At 39.0% G+C, this 17,346-nt stretch overlaps 1 protein-coding gene across 4 annotated transcripts in view; it reads left to right on the top strand.

The window, feature by feature from the left end:
* The window catches only part of MAP4K4 (mitogen-activated protein kinase kinase kinase kinase 4), a 155,503-nt gene extending 138,404 nt beyond the window's left edge, over nucleotides 1-17,099 (top strand). For all 4 annotated transcript variants that reach the window (XM_063304945.1, XM_063304944.1, XM_063304942.1 and 1 more), the window contains 9 exons: nucleotides 145-262; nucleotides 511-681; nucleotides 1,288-1,431; nucleotides 8,864-8,998; nucleotides 10,696-10,796; nucleotides 11,980-12,129; nucleotides 12,459-12,618; nucleotides 13,422-13,561; nucleotides 14,047-17,099. In XM_063304945.1, coding sequence (XP_063161015.1) covers nucleotides 145-262; nucleotides 511-681; nucleotides 1,288-1,431; nucleotides 8,864-8,998; nucleotides 10,696-10,796; nucleotides 11,980-12,129; nucleotides 12,459-12,618; nucleotides 13,422-13,561; nucleotides 14,047-14,130 — 1,203 coding nt within the window. In that variant the 3' untranslated portion in view covers nucleotides 14,131-17,099. The remainder of the gene's footprint in view (nucleotides 1-144; nucleotides 263-510; nucleotides 682-1,287; nucleotides 1,432-8,863; nucleotides 8,999-10,695; nucleotides 10,797-11,979; nucleotides 12,130-12,458; nucleotides 12,619-13,421; nucleotides 13,562-14,046) is intronic.
* Nucleotides 17,100-17,346: the final 247 nt, after the last annotated feature.

Here is a 17,346-nt window from a genome sequence, read left to right as displayed (position 1 = left end):
CCACTCACGATGCTTCTGTGTAGCACTTCGGGAAAGGGGATGAGAAATAGGGCTGTATAGTAACAGCTAGATGATATGGTTTGTTTCTATAAGAACTACATTGTTTTATTGAGGTGATTAATGCATTTGAAATTTACATTGCAGACTCAGTCCGCTAGTAACACATTGCAGAAACACAAATCTTCATCCTCCTTCACACCTTTTATAGACCCCAGATTGCTACAGATATCTCCATCTAGTGGAACAACTGTGACTTCTGTTGGTAAGTTATACAAGGAGCAATGAATCAATAGCATAAAAAATAGTTTTTTTAAAAAAATGTCTATGTTTGTAACTTCCTTTTATTTTAACCTTTTATTTATGTTTTATGTAGGGTCAAAAAGTAAACATAATTAGTTCCTGATCTTTTTCCTTAAGATAATGTGTTTATGTAGGTATAAGATCTGTGTATTAAGATGATTGTATGTTCCCTATTTTTCACATTTTTCTCTCTTCCGTCCCTCTCTGCAGTAGGATTTTCTAGCGAAGCAATGAGATCGGAAGCAATAAGGCAGGATCCAACCAGAAAAGGATCGGTTGTTAACGTCAATCCTACAAATACACGACCACAGAGTGACACCCCAGAGATCCGCAAATACAAGAAGAGATTCAATTCTGAAATCTTATGTGCTGCCTTATGGGGTATAGAATCCAGTGCTGGCTGCTACTTCATTCCTATGTTTGCCTGAAAGTTGCAGGTTTATGCTTAAAATTAAGAAAAATCTATTAAGAATATAAAAGTTGTGCTGGTTTTGTAAGCGACTTGCTAATTAGGTCTGGACCGAGTCCTACTTACGGACATGGAATTTAAGTTGTTTGTTAATGAGAAGTCTGGGTTGTCATGCTTAGACATTATATTAATAACTTTTAATGATAGCCTATGGAATTATTACGGTAATAGTAACCTATGGATTTACAAGAACTCACCTCACAGGGTGGTGATTGTGGGGAAAATGGGAGGAGAAAGGAGTATTAGGTATGTTCGCCGCCTTGAGTTATTTATAAAAATAATACAGGTGGGATAAAAATTATAAATAAATAAATAACTATTTCCTATTGAGAATTATTTGTATGAGAATTCCTAGATGTAGGGCTATAAACCATGCAAAGCCATTTCTGGAGCCTTTTAGGTTTTATACCATGTTTGTATCTGTTGTGTATCTAAACAGCTAAATATTCCAGAAATGGCAAACCAACCCATCCAAAGTCCAATTACCTTGTGTTCTGTCTTAATCTTATTTATTCTAGGAGTTAATTTGTTAGTGGGGACAGAAAGTGGCCTGATGCTGTTGGATCGAAGTGGCCAAGGGAAGGTTTATCCACTAATAAACAGAAGGAGATTCCAGCAAATGGATGTACTTGAAGGTTTGAATGTCTTGGTGACAATATCAGGTAAATAGAAGTTCTGTTCTGATAACCTTTCTTTTAATTAATAATAATTAATTATTAATGTGTTGTACCTTTATTTTACACTTACAAGTGTCTACTTTCCTGCATCAAGAGCAAATAACCTTATAGAGTTCAAACTCATTACTGTATGATAATTGTCATGAGTACTGATGGTGAGCAGGAGGGGGCCTCTATCCAGGTGGGGAAATGCATGCGTAGTACTGAGGAGTTAAGCAGCCATTCAAAGAGACACAGATCAGACCCGCCTTGACCTTTGGGGTTTATATGTCTGGGTTTTTCCCACGCTTCTTCAGTTCGTTAGGATTTTCTGTCTAATGTAGCAGTAATAAAGCACTAGAGACCTATTCCTTGTCTCAGCGTGGTTCCTGGCTGTTAGGACATCAATCCTAACAAACTCTCTACTCCCATTGAAAGAGGGAGGAACCAAAAAAAAAAAAAAAAGGGAAGAGACATTTGGGAAAATGTCTTCGGAAAACTAGGAAATTCGGCAGGCCATCCAACAACTGGCAGCAGCATTGCAACAACATCAACAGCAAGTAGATCTCCAGATCAACACATTACAAGCAGCCATGCTACAGCAGTTACAACAACCAGCTCCGATTAACCCACAACCGGTGCTAGCAGCAGCAGCAGCAGTTCCGCCAGTAGTCTTGAGATCCCAGGGCAGTCTACCAGAGAAGTTTGGAGGAGAAGCAGGACAGTTGAGAACCTTTCTCACACAGTGCACAATGTTTCGACAGCAGACCAGCAGAGTTCCTAACAGACAGAACCAGAGTCACCTTCATTTTAAGTCTGCTAAAGGGCCCAGCAGCCAAATGGGCTATTCCCATGGTGGAGAACAACGACCCAATTCTCAACGACTACCAGAATTTTCTGGCAGGGTTCCGAGCACACTTTGACGACCCGATCAGAGAGGTCACTGTCAGCCGGGAAATTCGGAAGCTCAAGCAAGGCAACAAGAGAGTGGGAATCTACGTTGCCGATTTCAAGCTGTTAGCAGGAGATCTGGACTGGAATGAGAGTGCCTTGAAAGACCAATTCAAACAGGGGCTGGATGAAGAAATTAAAAATGAATTAGTGCGCCAGGGAACACCAGCTACCCTAGAAGGTTTATATTAACTGTCTGTGATCATAGACGCCAGGCTAGAATTGCTCAGATAGATGGAGCCGGGGAGAAACAGGACCCTCAGAGCGTTTTCAGGATTTCCAGGTCTCTCCGCAGCATCTCCTTACTCAGGACCAGAGGAGCCGATGCAGATTGGGGTGAGCAGGAGGCTTACTTCCGAGGCTGAGAGACAGAGAAGGAGAGAGAGAGAGCCCTCTGTTTCTTCTGCGGAGTCCAGGGGCACATGGTGAGAGCTTGCCCAGCGAGACGCCAAGCAAATTCCGTAAGAGCCCCAGGGCAAGCAGATCCGAGAGCCACCTCCAACTCGACTTCCAACCAGGGAAACTCCGTCGGTCTCTCTCCACAGAGCTCAGCAGGCAGACCATCAATCAATTAAGAAGGGCTCATTCCGAGGATTCTAGGCAATCTTTTTACTACTTACCAGTCATAATGCACATAAACCCAGAGCACCAGGTCAAGCTAGAGGCCCTCATGGATTCCGGAGCTTCCACCAATTTTATTGATGTACAGACTGTACAAGACCTCAACATCCCGACCATAGAATTGCCATGTCCCATAGAAGTTGAGACCATTGACGGCCAGCCCCTCAAGGCAGGGCTGATTAGAAGTTTCACAGAACCTTTGCAACCAACAACGGGAGACCACACTGAGTGGATCCAACTTTATGTTACTGCATCACTTAATGTGCCTATAGTCCTGGGCACACCTTGGCTGAAGATCCACAACCCATTGTTGAACTGGACTACGGGAGCAATCTCCTTCCCAGCTAAGGAATGCCAGCACCACAAGATTCAAGCCACTCTCCTCTCTCCAGCAACCAAGGCAGTCACGGAAGCAGGGGGGGGTCCAGTCGCCAGCCAAGTATGCAGATTTCGCAGATGTTTTCAGCGAACAAGAGGCCACAGCACTACCCCCCACCCCAATAGGGACTGTGATTGCACCATTGAGTTGATACCAGGAGCCAAGATTCCAACAAGGAAACAATATCCCATGTCCCCCAAGGAACTAGCCACCTTAAAGGATTACTTGGACTCTAATCTCCAAAAGGGGTTCATCCGACCATCTACCTCCCCAGGATCTGCTCCTACCTTCTTCGTACCAAAGAAGCCTGACCCGTTGGCACCGGCAAACCAGGTGGCACCCATGAGAGTGGTGCATGATTTCAGTTCCCTCAATAAAGTCACGGTCAAGGAAAATTACCCACTCCCCCTAATATCTGATCTGCTGGATCGCTTACAGAAAGCACGCATTTTTACTAGGTTGGACCTCAGGAATGCGTACAATCTGATCCGGATGAAAGAAGGGCATGAATATCTGACTGCCTTCGATACCAGGTTTGGTAAATTTGAGTACCTTGTTTTTCCCTTTGGCTTGTCTAATGCAGGAGCCATATTTTCCCGATTTATGAATCACATTTTCTCTGATTTACTAGATAAGTATCTGGTCATTTATCTAGATGACATATTAATATTCTTTGAGGATGCTACAACTCATGTAACCCATGTACGTAATGTCTTACAAAGACTGAGAGAGAACAAGCTGTTCACCAAGCTAGAGAAGTGTGCTTTCGATTTAACTGAATTACATTTCCTGGGCTATAAAATATCAACAGAAGGCGCATCCATGGATCCTTCTAAGGTTCAGGCAATTCTATCTTGGCAACCCCCCCTGAAATGTGAAAGAGGTATAAAAATTTCTAGGGTTCTGCAATTTTTACAGGAGATTCATAAATAAATTTAGTGACAGGGCTAAACCCCTCACACAGCTTTTGAAGAAAGGATCAAAATTCATTTGCGGGGAGAGGGAGCAAGCAGCCTTCCAAGAATTTAAGCAGCTCTTTGCATCCCAGCCACTTTTAAAGCACCCTGATCCCACAAAGCAATTCATAATGCATTCAGATGCTTCAGATTTTGCTATCACGGCTGTTTTATTGCAATATACTAACAAAACAGAGAATACATTGCTCCCTTGTGCATTTTTCTCCCGCACGCTCTCACCAGCAGAGAGAAACTATGATGTTTTTAACAAGGAGTTGCTGGCAATTAAAGCAGCATTTCAAGAGTGGAGGCATTGGCTAGAAGGTGCAACCTTTCCTGTGAAGGTTTGCACCAATCACAAGAATTTACAGCTTCTACAAAACACCAGATCCCTCACCCCACGCCAAATCAGATGGAGCCAGTTTTTCTCCCATTTCAATTTTGTTATTTCTTATGTTCCCGGGGCACAGAACTGTTTGGCAGATGCCCTGTCTTGATCTATTCAGGCAATCCCTGCTACTCACCAGGAAGTATAGGCTACTATATTACAACCTCACAACTTTGATCAGTCTATGAGGGGGAACCAGACAGAGATTTTAGCAGCAGACAGACAAGCAGAGGACCTATTTACAAGAGTCAGAGCTCAACAGCAACAGGACCCGTATGCCAGGGCCAGGATGGATGACCTCCAGAGGGACCCGCAAGACACTGCCTCCCCCTTTAATGTGGAGGCAGGAATCCTCTGGCATAGCGGGCGATTATACATTACCCCCTCATTGAGGGAAGAAGTACTGAGACTTTGCCATGACCATCAAACGGCAGGCCACGGAGGTGTTTTCAAAACTCTCCATAGAGCTCTGAGAGACTACTGGTGGCCTAAGATGACTGCAGACATAAAGGGTTACGTTGCTTCTTGTCATACCTGTAGACAAGACAAGCCTCTCCCAGGGAAGCCCACAGGACTCTTGCAACCCCTAGCCACCCCCAGTAGGCCTTGGGATACAATCTCCATGGATTTCATCACTGATTTACCCCCGGTCCAGGGGCTGACTTCCATACTAGTGGTGGTGGACCTTTTCACTAAAATAGCGCATTTTATTCCTTGCAAGGGCCTCTCATCTGCGCAAGCCACAGCGCAGTTGTTCATGGACCATGTTTTTAGGTATAGAGGCATGGTAAATCACTTGGTGAGTGACAGAGGTCCTCAGTTCACTTCTAGGTTCTGGAGGGCCCTTTTCCAGTCATTAGGGGTCCAGATCCACCTATCATCATCACATCATCCGGCTAGTAACAGGCAAGCTGAGAAAACCAATGGTTACAGCAGTATCTCAGGTGTTACACCACTTATCGGCAAGACAATTGGCCAGCCCTGCTCCCCATGGCAGAATTTACTTATAACCACTCTGTGCAATCCTCTACCAAGATGCCTCCTTTCCAAGCACTCTACGGGGTTAACCCTCGGGTGTTGCCCACCTCCTCCCAGCAGGGAACTGTTCCAGCAGGGCTGATTTTCTTAAAGAGCAACAAGCCGCACAGGAGTTGTTAAAGGAGCAGCTGAACAGGGCAAAGAGTGCTTACAAGAGAGCTGCAGATGCTCACAGGCAGGAGGGGCCAGCAATTGCAGTAGGTGACAAAGTGTGGCTCTCTACCAAGTTTTTGACCTCTACCAGGCCCTCCAAGAAGTTGGACTCTAAGTTTGTGGGCCCTTTCACTGTGGTACAGCAGATAAATCCAGTGGCTTATCATTTACAGCTGCCAGCATCCATGAAAATCCATCCAGTCTTTCACAGAGCCTTGCTAGCCAAAGACCCTCCCCCAAGTACCTTACGATCACAAATGCCCCCCCCCCTCCAGTAATTGTGGAGAGGGAGGAGGAATATGAAGTCGAGGAAATTCTGGACTCTAGGAGGAGTGAAAGGGGCATCCAATATTTAATACACTGGAAAGGGTACCCTGAGGAAGAGCACGTGTGGGAGAATGCCAGAGATATGCATGTACCAACGCTGGTTCATCGATTCCATCAGCTTTTCCCTCACAAACCCAAGCCTCGCACTCTCCCAGAGATTCCTCACTTGACTGAGCAAGCAGAGGAATCCCAAGCAGAGGAGTTCATAAGTTGGCAACCTCCACCCCCGCCAGAGGCTCTGAGGCCAGAGACAGAGGCGGAGGGAGAGCCGCAGCCCTCCACCTCGGGCTTGCATTTCACAAGGGGGAGGGGGGAAGAATCTTCTAATTATCTAGCTATTTTCCAGCAGCAGCCACCTGGGCCAGAAGCATTATCAGACCTGAAGAACAGCACTGATTCGTCCTTGGAGGAGTTTTCCTTTGAAGAATTTCCATCGTTGCCCAGTTCCCATGGGAGCTTGGAGGGGGAGATGGACTCTCATGAGACCTCTGGAAGGGAGGGGGCTGAAATGGAATGTGAATCTGGAGGGGAGGGTGATGTCATGAGTACTGATGGTGAGCAGGAGGGGGCCTCTATCCAGGGGGTAAAACGCATGCGTAGTACTGAGGAGTTAAGCAACCATTCAAAGAGACACAGATCAGACCCACCTTAACTTTTGGGGTTTATCTGTCTGGGTTTTTCCCACGCTTCTTCAGTTCGTTAGGATTTTCTGTCTAATGTAGCAGTAATAAAGCACTAGAGACCTATTCCTTGTCTCAGCGTGGTTCCTGGCTGTTAGGACAATAATTGATTTTTCCATTTCAGAGAAATGTTTGATAAATACACTATCTGATTAAAAAAACAGGAATATTCAGGGGGGATTATGATATTTCTTTTTATGATCAAGGACTCTATAAAAAATTGGGTATGGGCTTATGGAATGACTCCCTTATCTTACACAGCAATTTCTGCTATCCTTAATTATCCTTCCTTACATTGTATCTTGACTAAAACTGTGCTTTTTTAGGACAGTAAATTACAATTTGAAAAAAATTGCTACTGGATTACAAAATCAAACTGTGCAGTGATAACATGAGAACAGGCATATATTTAAGCTTTTCTGACTAATATCTGTTTTGTGATTTGTCGTAGTCAAATCACAATTTATGCACTTTCATATTTAAATTGTCACACTTCGTAATTGTTTGTTTCAGTACTTCCTATTCCCCCTTTGAATACACACTCAACCATAATTCAGACAGGAACCTGAATAATTTTTAGTGTGAGACCCACACCACAGCTATTATTTGGGAACAACTTCTAGAAGTTACTGTTCTGTTTACATCCAGACTGAGCTCCTTCTGGTCATGTGACTGATGGATAGAGAAGAGCACAGTGCTAGATTTGCTATTATCCTGATCCAGCAGCTCTTTTGAGTTCTTAAGGTTTTTTTTAATAGGAAAAAAAATTCATGTTTATATCAAATATAATTATTCTAAGAACATTTTTTGTGATAGTTCTCTGCTTATATTACTTTGTTATTCAAGTGAGAGTCATCCCTATCAGATGATTCTTTCATCTAAATATATTAACAGGTCCTGGGGGTGGGGGATTTTTTTCTTCTAAAATAGAATTTTGGAAGTTTCCCTTCATGTATCTTGTGTTTGGTGTAGGAATCATATGCTGAGGTACTGTGACTACTTAGGCAGTTTTTTAGAACTTTTTTTAAGTACATCTATGGCAGATAAAATTACAGGGGATAAAATTGTATACCATTGCTTCCATACAGTTCTAATAATTATTGAATTATTCTAAAAGTCCTATTTATTAAAATAATGCAAACCTTGTGCTGTTACCATGTGTTCAAATTGTGTGCTCACCATTCCCAATGTTCTCAGAGATGAATTCATCATTCAGAATGGAATTAGCACTTACTTCAAATCAACCTTAAGCAGAAATAAACTAATAGACTCTGATGCTCCATGCTGATGTAGTGATCCTAGCTTAATAATGTAAACGTCAATTATGCTTCAAGTCAAGCTCAACTCTTGATGACTTTGTAGACATATTCATGTAGTTTTCTGGGCTTGCAGAAGCTCTTTGACTGCAGTCCTGGTATATCCTGATGATATCCCATCCTGCTAACCAGGTGTGACCCTGTTCAGCTTTTTAAGATCAACCACAGTTGCTTAGCTTCTGCAGTTTAATATTCTAGGACTGAATATTGGACCACAAGGTTTGATACCAGATTACTAACCAAGAAATGAAAGTATGTGGAAAAGCCAACATTGGTTTGTGAAAGTAAAAGTTCATTAGAGATCATGTGTTCCCACAACTTATTGCCAATTTATCAAGCCAAAGGGAGATAGGAGTATAGTGAGCCCAAAGTTCCTTTCCACTCCTTCAAAGCATCATCTGAAGAATTGGAAATAATACATATAAACCAGTTCAAGATGACACATAGTCTGGTGTACTCTATTATCTTTAGGTGTATATTTGGATGTATAGACAGTTTGGCAGGTAATAAGTGAAAGTTTATAATCTAAACTTTTCTATGATCACTAAGTTTGGTGAAGTTGATAGACTTTACATTTGTACATTCAGCTTGCCCTACACTCTTTTCTTAAGAAAATACTTTATGTCTAGGTAAGAAAAACAAATTGAGAGTTTATTACCTGTCATGGTTAAGAAACAAAATCCTTCACAATGATCCTGAAGTAGAAAAAAAACAAGGATGGACAACTGTAGGTGACTTAGAAGGCTGTGTACACTATAAAGTTGGTAAGTAATTCGTATCTTCATTGTGAAAGCAATTTTAGGTATAATTGAACTTCCTAATAAAATAAGTTTTGGCTTTTATGAATAAATCATATGGCATAGAAATATGGCTACCTATTTCATGTTTTCAAAATAAATGCCTTGTTTTGTTGAGTTTCCATATATTAAGGCATGCTTTAACCCAAACATACAGTACGTAACTTGAGTGTGAAGCTCATATTTTCCTCTTCCTTGGCGTCATCCCATTTCCTAAAATGTTCCAAGATCAAAGTATAGAGGGAAGTATTTTCCTGTCCCGTAGATTGTTTTAGCAGTTCTGGACACAGCAGAGATTAATTGTGTCAGTAGGACCGCATGTATTAGGAAGTATCAAGAAGTTGGTCTGACCCTCTTATCCTGTCAGAGAACATACAAACAAAACACCAGGAAGTCATTGTCTCTGCTGCTGTCTCTATTCCAAACAGGAATCTTTCAAAGAAAAGATGCCATGTAATTTGGGGTCTGGTTTTAGCTTCAGCTTAAAGATAAATCCATAAGAGCCATTCACTTGGGACTGGGTTTCTTTCTCTACCCATCAGCATTTCTAATAATTTCACAGTACTTGTGATTGTTGAAAATCAGCCCCTCCCCGACTTGCATGCTTAAAAAAAAAACTTTTAAGAGTCCTTGAATACTTTAAGAATATGTCTGAGCTAGAATCTATATTTTAATGCTTCAGTGAAGAGAGAAATAGCAGCCTAATGAACAAACATTTAAACATTTTGAAAGGTATGCAAGAAAAAAAATATAAACAAAAACCTGTTACATACATTTATGGTGACTTTTGCATGGTAACTAGTCTGGTGCTGATTGTGGCACTCTTCCCTGTCTTTTTGTTATTACAGTTTTTTAATTTTTTAATTGGGTTTTAATGGTCGAATTATATTGATTGTTTAGCTTTGTGTTTTAATTGTGCATGCTGCTGAGAGTCACATGCGTAAGATGGGTGGCTATATAAATTCAGTAAATAAATAAAATCAGGAGCAGATGTATGTATTTTTGTAATGCTTTAGGTGATTTTGTCTCTTGAATAACGAAAAGGATTATTTTATCCTAAAACACCAGCTGGCATTTGCACCTGTATGGGGCTATATTAATAATAAGTTATTTTTTAAACAAATATATTGCACTTTGAAATATCCCTTTAACCAGTGAAAAAGTTTTAAATTAATTGTACTTTAAAATAAACTTTCAACACGGCACCCTCAAGTATCAGTAGTTTATTGTGCAGTTTTTTCCCCTCATAATTCCATGGATTAATGAAGATACATCTCTTCCAAAATTTTTCAGCTGGTTACATTATCTTCTAATTGTATGGGAATTAATATATACAGATCTACAGAAATCAATGCCTAAGGGAGCAAAATGGATTTTTGATAAGATTTATACGAAGGAAGCAAACAAATATAATTATTGATACATTTTAACGTATCAATATTAAATGTACTGTATGTAATGTTAATTATTAATATTAAATATGTAACTTGAGAGAATAGTCACAGTTGATAATTTTGTGAATTAGGCTACGTACTACCTAGTGTGTATATTTATATTTTCTACAAAGATACTGATACTTGATGCTATATCAGCAGTATAAAACATTGTTTTATTTAATTAATTTTGTAAAATAATGTTTGCTTCCCTGCCCTTTTCAATTTCAGTAAAATATGAAAGAATCAAATTCTTAGTTATTGCTTTGAAGAGTTCTGTGGAGGTCTATGCCTGGGCACCGAAACCATACCACAAATTTATGGCATTTAAGGTAAGAATGTATCATACCCTTGAAATGCACAGGTGCCACATGCATTAGAAGTCTTTAAAGAATGTTTGTGTTCAAAAGTTAGTGTGATGTGTGAATAATTTTAATTATGATATATGATGTTTTAAATAGGGTGCACTATCCATCAGGCAGCAACAAATCCAAATTCACCCAACAGTGGGAGGGGATACTGCTATTCTAGAGCTGAAAGATTCGTTTTATATAGTTTTATATACCAAATTCCTGTGGAAGTATTGAGTTGGTGTGCTTGCACTTAAGGTCTGTGGGTATTGAGTAAAAACCTGATTCTATACTATAAACTAAAAAACATTGATCCTTCAAGAGAGCCATAAACCCTTGATACTATAAGGGCACCAAGGGCATCCTTTCTTGCTTCCTTCATTTTTTATATGAGAATAATTGCTGTAGTAGAGTATAAAACATGGTCTATGTAGGAGGAAGAATATACACATGTATTACTGGTATCCCTTAGTCATGAGACTTGAGCCTGTTCCCCAGCCAGAAATGTTGCAATTTTTCCTCTTACTTTATTATTCTTTATGTTCATAGGTTTTTAATAAACACTGCATGTACTACCAAGTTTTAGATGTCAGTCATGTGAGATGATCTAGGTAGCATTACATAGGAAGTGTGAGATGAGGCTTTGTTCATTGTTCATGGTTCTGCTTAAGAACAATCAAAATTATTAGGGGAAATTATTAAGAGACAGATGAGGAAAGCAAGTGGAAAAGAAAAGGGGTGGTAGGAAAAAAACGACTCATTTGCATGCAGCCTTGAAGGTCAGAAAAAATGACTAGACTCAAGGGTGAGCTTTGAAACCTCTTTTAAAATGTAATATCCCTTTATTTTAATTGGTGTTTCACTTCTGCATTTATGTAAAACGATGGATTCAATCAGTAGCTTTACAAAGCAAATTAAGTGGCAGCAATCAGACTCTAAAATTTTGCAAAAGATTGTAAAAAGCATATGGCCATCTGGACTAAAAATATACATGTGCAAGGGTCATTCTCACATTTCAAAAGTACTGTGTCATTGCCATGCAGCAACTGAACAACAATGATAGAATCAGTGAATACTGCTATCTTAGTCCATTCCAGATGATATATTTGCCATAGTTGTTTTCAAGATAATCTCTTTAGAATATACATTTTTTATTCCTGATCAGTCATTTGGAGACTTGGTACATAAGCCATTATTAGTGGATCTTACTGTAGAAGAAGGCCAGAGACTGAAGGTGATCTATGGTTCCTGTGCTGGATTTCATGCTGTTGATGTGGACTCAGGATCAGTGTATGATATTTATCTTCCAACTCATGTAAGTAGGTAGCACTGCAACCATGTTAAACAACCCATATTTTTGATAATGGATAAAACACATCACCCCAAAAATAATAAAGGCTGAAAGGAGAGTATATAATTAATAATTTATGCCCAGGCATTTCTATCTAGAGGAGATTTACCAAGTTTTGTTCTTTGGCAAGTAATGAATAAAAGAAGACCTGTGTGACACAAATCCATTTCATCTGAGGGAGGGTGTGACCCCATTGATTATTTCTCAGTCTGGGAAATGTGCAGTTCAATTCAGACAGAAAATGAGGAGAGCCTTGATGCCAACTGGGAGTTCACAGATATATGTATTTGCAGATTCAGTGTAGTATCCAGCCTCATGCAATCATTATTCTTCCTAACACTGATGGAATGGAACTGCTTGTTTGCTATGAGGATGAAGGAGTATATGTCAATACATATGGAAGGATCACCAAAGATGTGGTTCTGCAATGGGGGGAAATGCCTACATCAGTGGGTATGTATGCTGAGATTTTATAAAATGCTTACAGAAAATGGTAGCAAGGGTTCTTTATCTGAAATTCAGTCACTTTGGCTATTAAATAATCTTAACTATCATGCCAATTATCCAACCTATAACCCAAGACAGTTTGCTAAATATTATGTTTTCTATTGAATGTTTAGATTGCTAAGTCAGAGGAAATAATAACAACAACAACAACAACAACAACAGTGCTGCTACACCTACACATTATTCAGTCAAATTTAATTGCTTTGGATAAAAAAAAAATGAATAGACCATGGATGCATAATTACACAATTATTACAACATTTCTTGGTGTATTGCAGAAAAGCAAAATATCCACACACCATGGATTTTTTTTATGCGCCAACAAGTTCAGAAAGAATAAATTTCAAGCTTCCTGTGTCCAGTTAGAATTTTTTAATGATCTCACTGTATGCTGACTTGACGATATTACTAAAGAACCAATTATTTTTAGGCTACACTACTATATATACTGGGAAGTAGATATTACTGAAGAATGAATATTACTTATGGATACATATGTATACAGTTGTACTCTATGTTCTTGTAATTTTAACAATTGAAGAGTTCTGCTAGGAGAAGAGAGAAGATTGTAATTAGTTTAAAGCTTGCCTAAGCTTTAAATATTCTGTTTCATTTTTTTTAAATGAATATTTAAAGGTAAAACATGATGACGTTTGTTTTGTGTGAAACATTATTAAGAGGATGTAGAATGCACAAGATGGGGATTACTGTTTATTATTATATTAAACAGTGGCTTTTTTATTTTAAAGCATATATTCGATCCAATCAGATTATGGGCTGGGGAGAAAAGGCTATTGAAATACGGTCAGTGGAAACAGGACATTTGGATGGTGTATTTATGCACAAAAGAGCACAAAGACTCAAATTTCTATGTGAACGTAATGACAAGGTAAGGCGTATATACGTTCTACTTCTAATACTCAGTTTAGCAGTTTTGTAATTACTGCAGAGAAGAGGCAGAATGAATGCTGACAGCAATCCTCCGGCATTTGAGTGTGGGCAAAAGGATTAGATATCCACCATTCTTGATGCACACACTGAACTCTTGATTACTGGGATAGCAGCAAAGCTTTAATTAACATCAAAGAGCATGTAAGAAGTCTTTACACGTGGTTTTTCTGCTGCACGTTGATGTTGCACAGAGGCTTGGATGTCACCATTAATGAAGAAGTAAATGTGCACTGTGGTCTTTTTCACCCTGGTCCCTTCCAAATGTGTTGGGACTAAAACTCCCATAATTCTTGTATCTGGACATCCTGGGAGGCATCAGAGTGGGAGAAGCTGTCCTTGTTCTGTATGGTTGGTTTCTGTTGGCTTCCCACCTCTGCTCCCTTGTCTGATGAGTTTGTTTTCTCTTTGTCTCTTACTTCACAGGTTTTCTTTGCCTCTGTACGGTCTGGAGGAAGCAGCCAAGTTTATTTCATGACCTTAGGCAGGACTTCTCTTCTCAGCTGGTAGAAGCTCTATAGTTTGGCAAGGGATTGCTGTCCTCTGGAGTCGTCATCATTGGAATCATTTGCAACTGGAGTACAGACCTGCCATGATGCAGTCCTACATGCTGTTGCGTGTGCAAGCATCACTGGTGTTGGGTTCTTTTCGTTTCAAACTGAGGCTGCAGGGTGCAGCTGGTGCTTTTTGCCATCAGGTGCTATCTGATTTGGGATCCCACTAGAGAAAGAATCAGGTCTCTCCTTTCCCTCCTTCCCCAGCTCCAGATCTTCTAATGAATAAAGGAAGAGACTGACCAGGAAAATGTTTTTGAGAGGAGGCAGGCAGGAGAAGGTGGCAGGAAGGTGACGTAGGTGGAGTCTGTGTCACTGAAGCAGGGGGCAAATTTAATATAGTAATATTAACAATGTATTTAATTGACGTTTCTTTTTCTTCTTCTTCTTTTGTAATGTGACTCTGTGGAAAAAGAGAAAGATGCAGGTTTTAAAAGTTAATATTTATAAAAATGTGAAAGGCACAGTGGTTTAGGGGAGGTGGGGTGATTTTCTTTTTAAGTTTTGGCCTGGCCAAGAGTTCAGTCCTTCTTCTCCTGTGCACCAAGTTTTGCCTAAACATCACAGTGAATGGTTTTTTAAAAAAACATAATAGCATAGTTCATTTTTCTACAATGACTCTTCATTAGGCCAGAACTTGGTAATTTCAGTGTTAGCACTGCCTCAGTTAAAGGTTTAATTTTTGTTTAAACCTAAAATGTGCAACAGCTTTTGCTACCAGCCTTTGGGGAAAGAAAATTCCAAACATGTTTATTTTTGTGCCTACCTCATTGTTTCTAATGCATACAATAAAAGAGGTGGTTTAGGTTTATAATTTTTTTTTAAAAGAACCAATACTAATATCCAATTAATTGTGATACCAAAACTATCAGATTACAGATTTGAATGTTAATTTCATACCAGGTTTTAGGAGGTTAGACCAGCAGTCACTTGGGATGATTAAATTAGATTAAGGACTGGGATGCAGTGATTTAAGTAATCCTTTTAAAAAAAATTTGAAAGCAGTCTTTTAATGTTATTTTTACCAGTTTCATTATCAATGGAAATTAATGGAGTTTAGCCTGAAATCCAGAAAGTTTTACCTTTAACATGAGAGATTTAGCAACAGGCAAGTAACAAAAAAACTAGGTGAATTCAATAATTGTTGTAAGAAATTTAGAGGGAAATAATGTTTTCCTTTTCTAAAAACGCAATGCACTAAAACTATAAGAATGTAGTTAATTCTGCTTATTCAATTTTTTAAAAGCAGCATATACTTGTGTTTCAGTGTAAAATCAAAATTCTTGGATCTTTTTCTTTCCCCTGTCCCATGTTTTTAAAGGGGAAAAACTCCACAAACCTCAATTTTGTTTTATCTGGAAGATTTTTGGCCTTTATAATAAATCTGTCAAGACTAATACTTTGAAAGGCTACATGTGTTTATTACTTGAGAAGACTTGAGTGTGTAATTATCTGTTGGTGATGTAATAATGCACAGTGTCATGATTCAGTAATTATGATTTTTGAACTTTTAAAAAGTATCTTTGGGGTAATTTAGTTGACAGTTGCCTTAAGTTCACTGTTCAATCAGTGAATTGGATTCCAGTGTTTCATGGCATGAAAATTAGGGACTTACATGTGATTCTTCTGTTAAGAGGTTTTGAGAGATCAAGTAAGGTAGATCAAATGACTTGCTTTGTGTCAAACAGCATCAACTGAATGAGCCTAGATCTCAGTAAATTGTACTTAGGTCATCAGTAAAACTGCCGTTTCTTTTTTGTACTAATTTTCTCCCCTTTATTAAACAATTTCTTTGAAGAGCAGGAAGGATTCCTCCTTCCCCCAAAAGTAATCTTGTATAAGAACACCTTATAATTGCTGGTTTGGTTTTTTTAAAACAAAATTGATGTCTCTCTTAATTGCTTGGGTTTTGGATAGCACTGAATGTCAGACCTAAGGTTACAGGTGGCTTTCACTTCCCTTCATTTCTGCTAGCAAAGAGCCAAAACATCATTTCTAGTTTGAATAGCAGAAAATGAATGGGATGCAGAAGATCAGTGTAGCCACCAGCAATAGGATCTTCTCTGGCACTGGAACTGTAGCATAACATAATGATGCTCTTAGGAAAAGTTCAGAACTGATTTAATTTTTTCCTTGCCTCTCATGCCACCACGTATATGTGTGTGTGTGTGTGTGTGTGTGTGGGTGGGTGGGTGTGTATACACACCCCCATGCATACTCATACTCATACATATACATACACATAGATATGTATGAAAACAATTAAAAAGAGACTACTGTTCATAAATGGAAGAATGTTGTAATACTGAAGAATTCTGCCAGATTAATATGCTGGTGAAGCTCTCTAAATCAGAATGAAAAGAAGATGGAAAAATAAATCCAAGGTGGCTAATTTTGCAAGTCAAACCAGTATTATGAAACCACTACATACAAAATGTTGAAATCCATTTTTAAAGCAGTGCTGTTGGTAAGCATTAAGAATACTCTTAGTTTAGTTTAAGCTTTAAGTAATAATTTCTGTATCCTACGTCAAAATAATTCTAACTGTATGAGTGCAGTGACTTTATTTTATGGTATGCACATGTTATGTTGGAGAAAATGTTTACAAAAATGGTTTTGTTACACTAATGTGCATCACATATTTATGGTTTATTTCAAAGTGATTTTGTGGGGTTTAGGTTTTCATAGTGATAGCAGTACACATTTTTGTGTTTTTTTTAAATAACCCCAAATATTGCCAACTATAAAGATGCTTAAACAATAATACAAATGACAAAATTGCAGTAAAATTACTAATTGTAGAGCTGCAAAGCAGACTGGTGGCAACGAAACACCTAGCCTTTTTGCAGTGCTGTCTAATTTTTTTATGTATTATAAATTACTGTTTCCCACCCATTTTTTTCCTTAAATAAAGTAAAAATGGCACCTATGTGTATGTGGAAAGTATTTTGAGTAACCTTTTTTCTCAAGAGAAAGTCACTCTTTCAGTGAAATTATGTAGGATTCTTTAAATGGTACACTTAGTGAAATGCATATTTTGTAGCAAAAGCTAACACAATAGGGGAGTGATGTAATAGTATATGGGAATGACCTTGGGAGACAGGAAGAGCTGCAGACTAGGAAATGGTCAGACAAGAGGCAGCTTAGCCCACAAAAGGAATGTGGGCATGGC

The sequence above is a fragment of the Candoia aspera genome, chromosome 5 (assembly GCF_035149785.1).
Source record: "Candoia aspera isolate rCanAsp1 chromosome 5, rCanAsp1.hap2, whole genome shotgun sequence".
Taxonomy (NCBI): Eukaryota; Metazoa; Chordata; class Lepidosauria; order Squamata; family Boidae; genus Candoia; species Candoia aspera.
The sequence above is the reverse complement of the archived record's forward strand: the minus strand, read 5'-3'. Positions and strand labels throughout refer to the sequence as shown.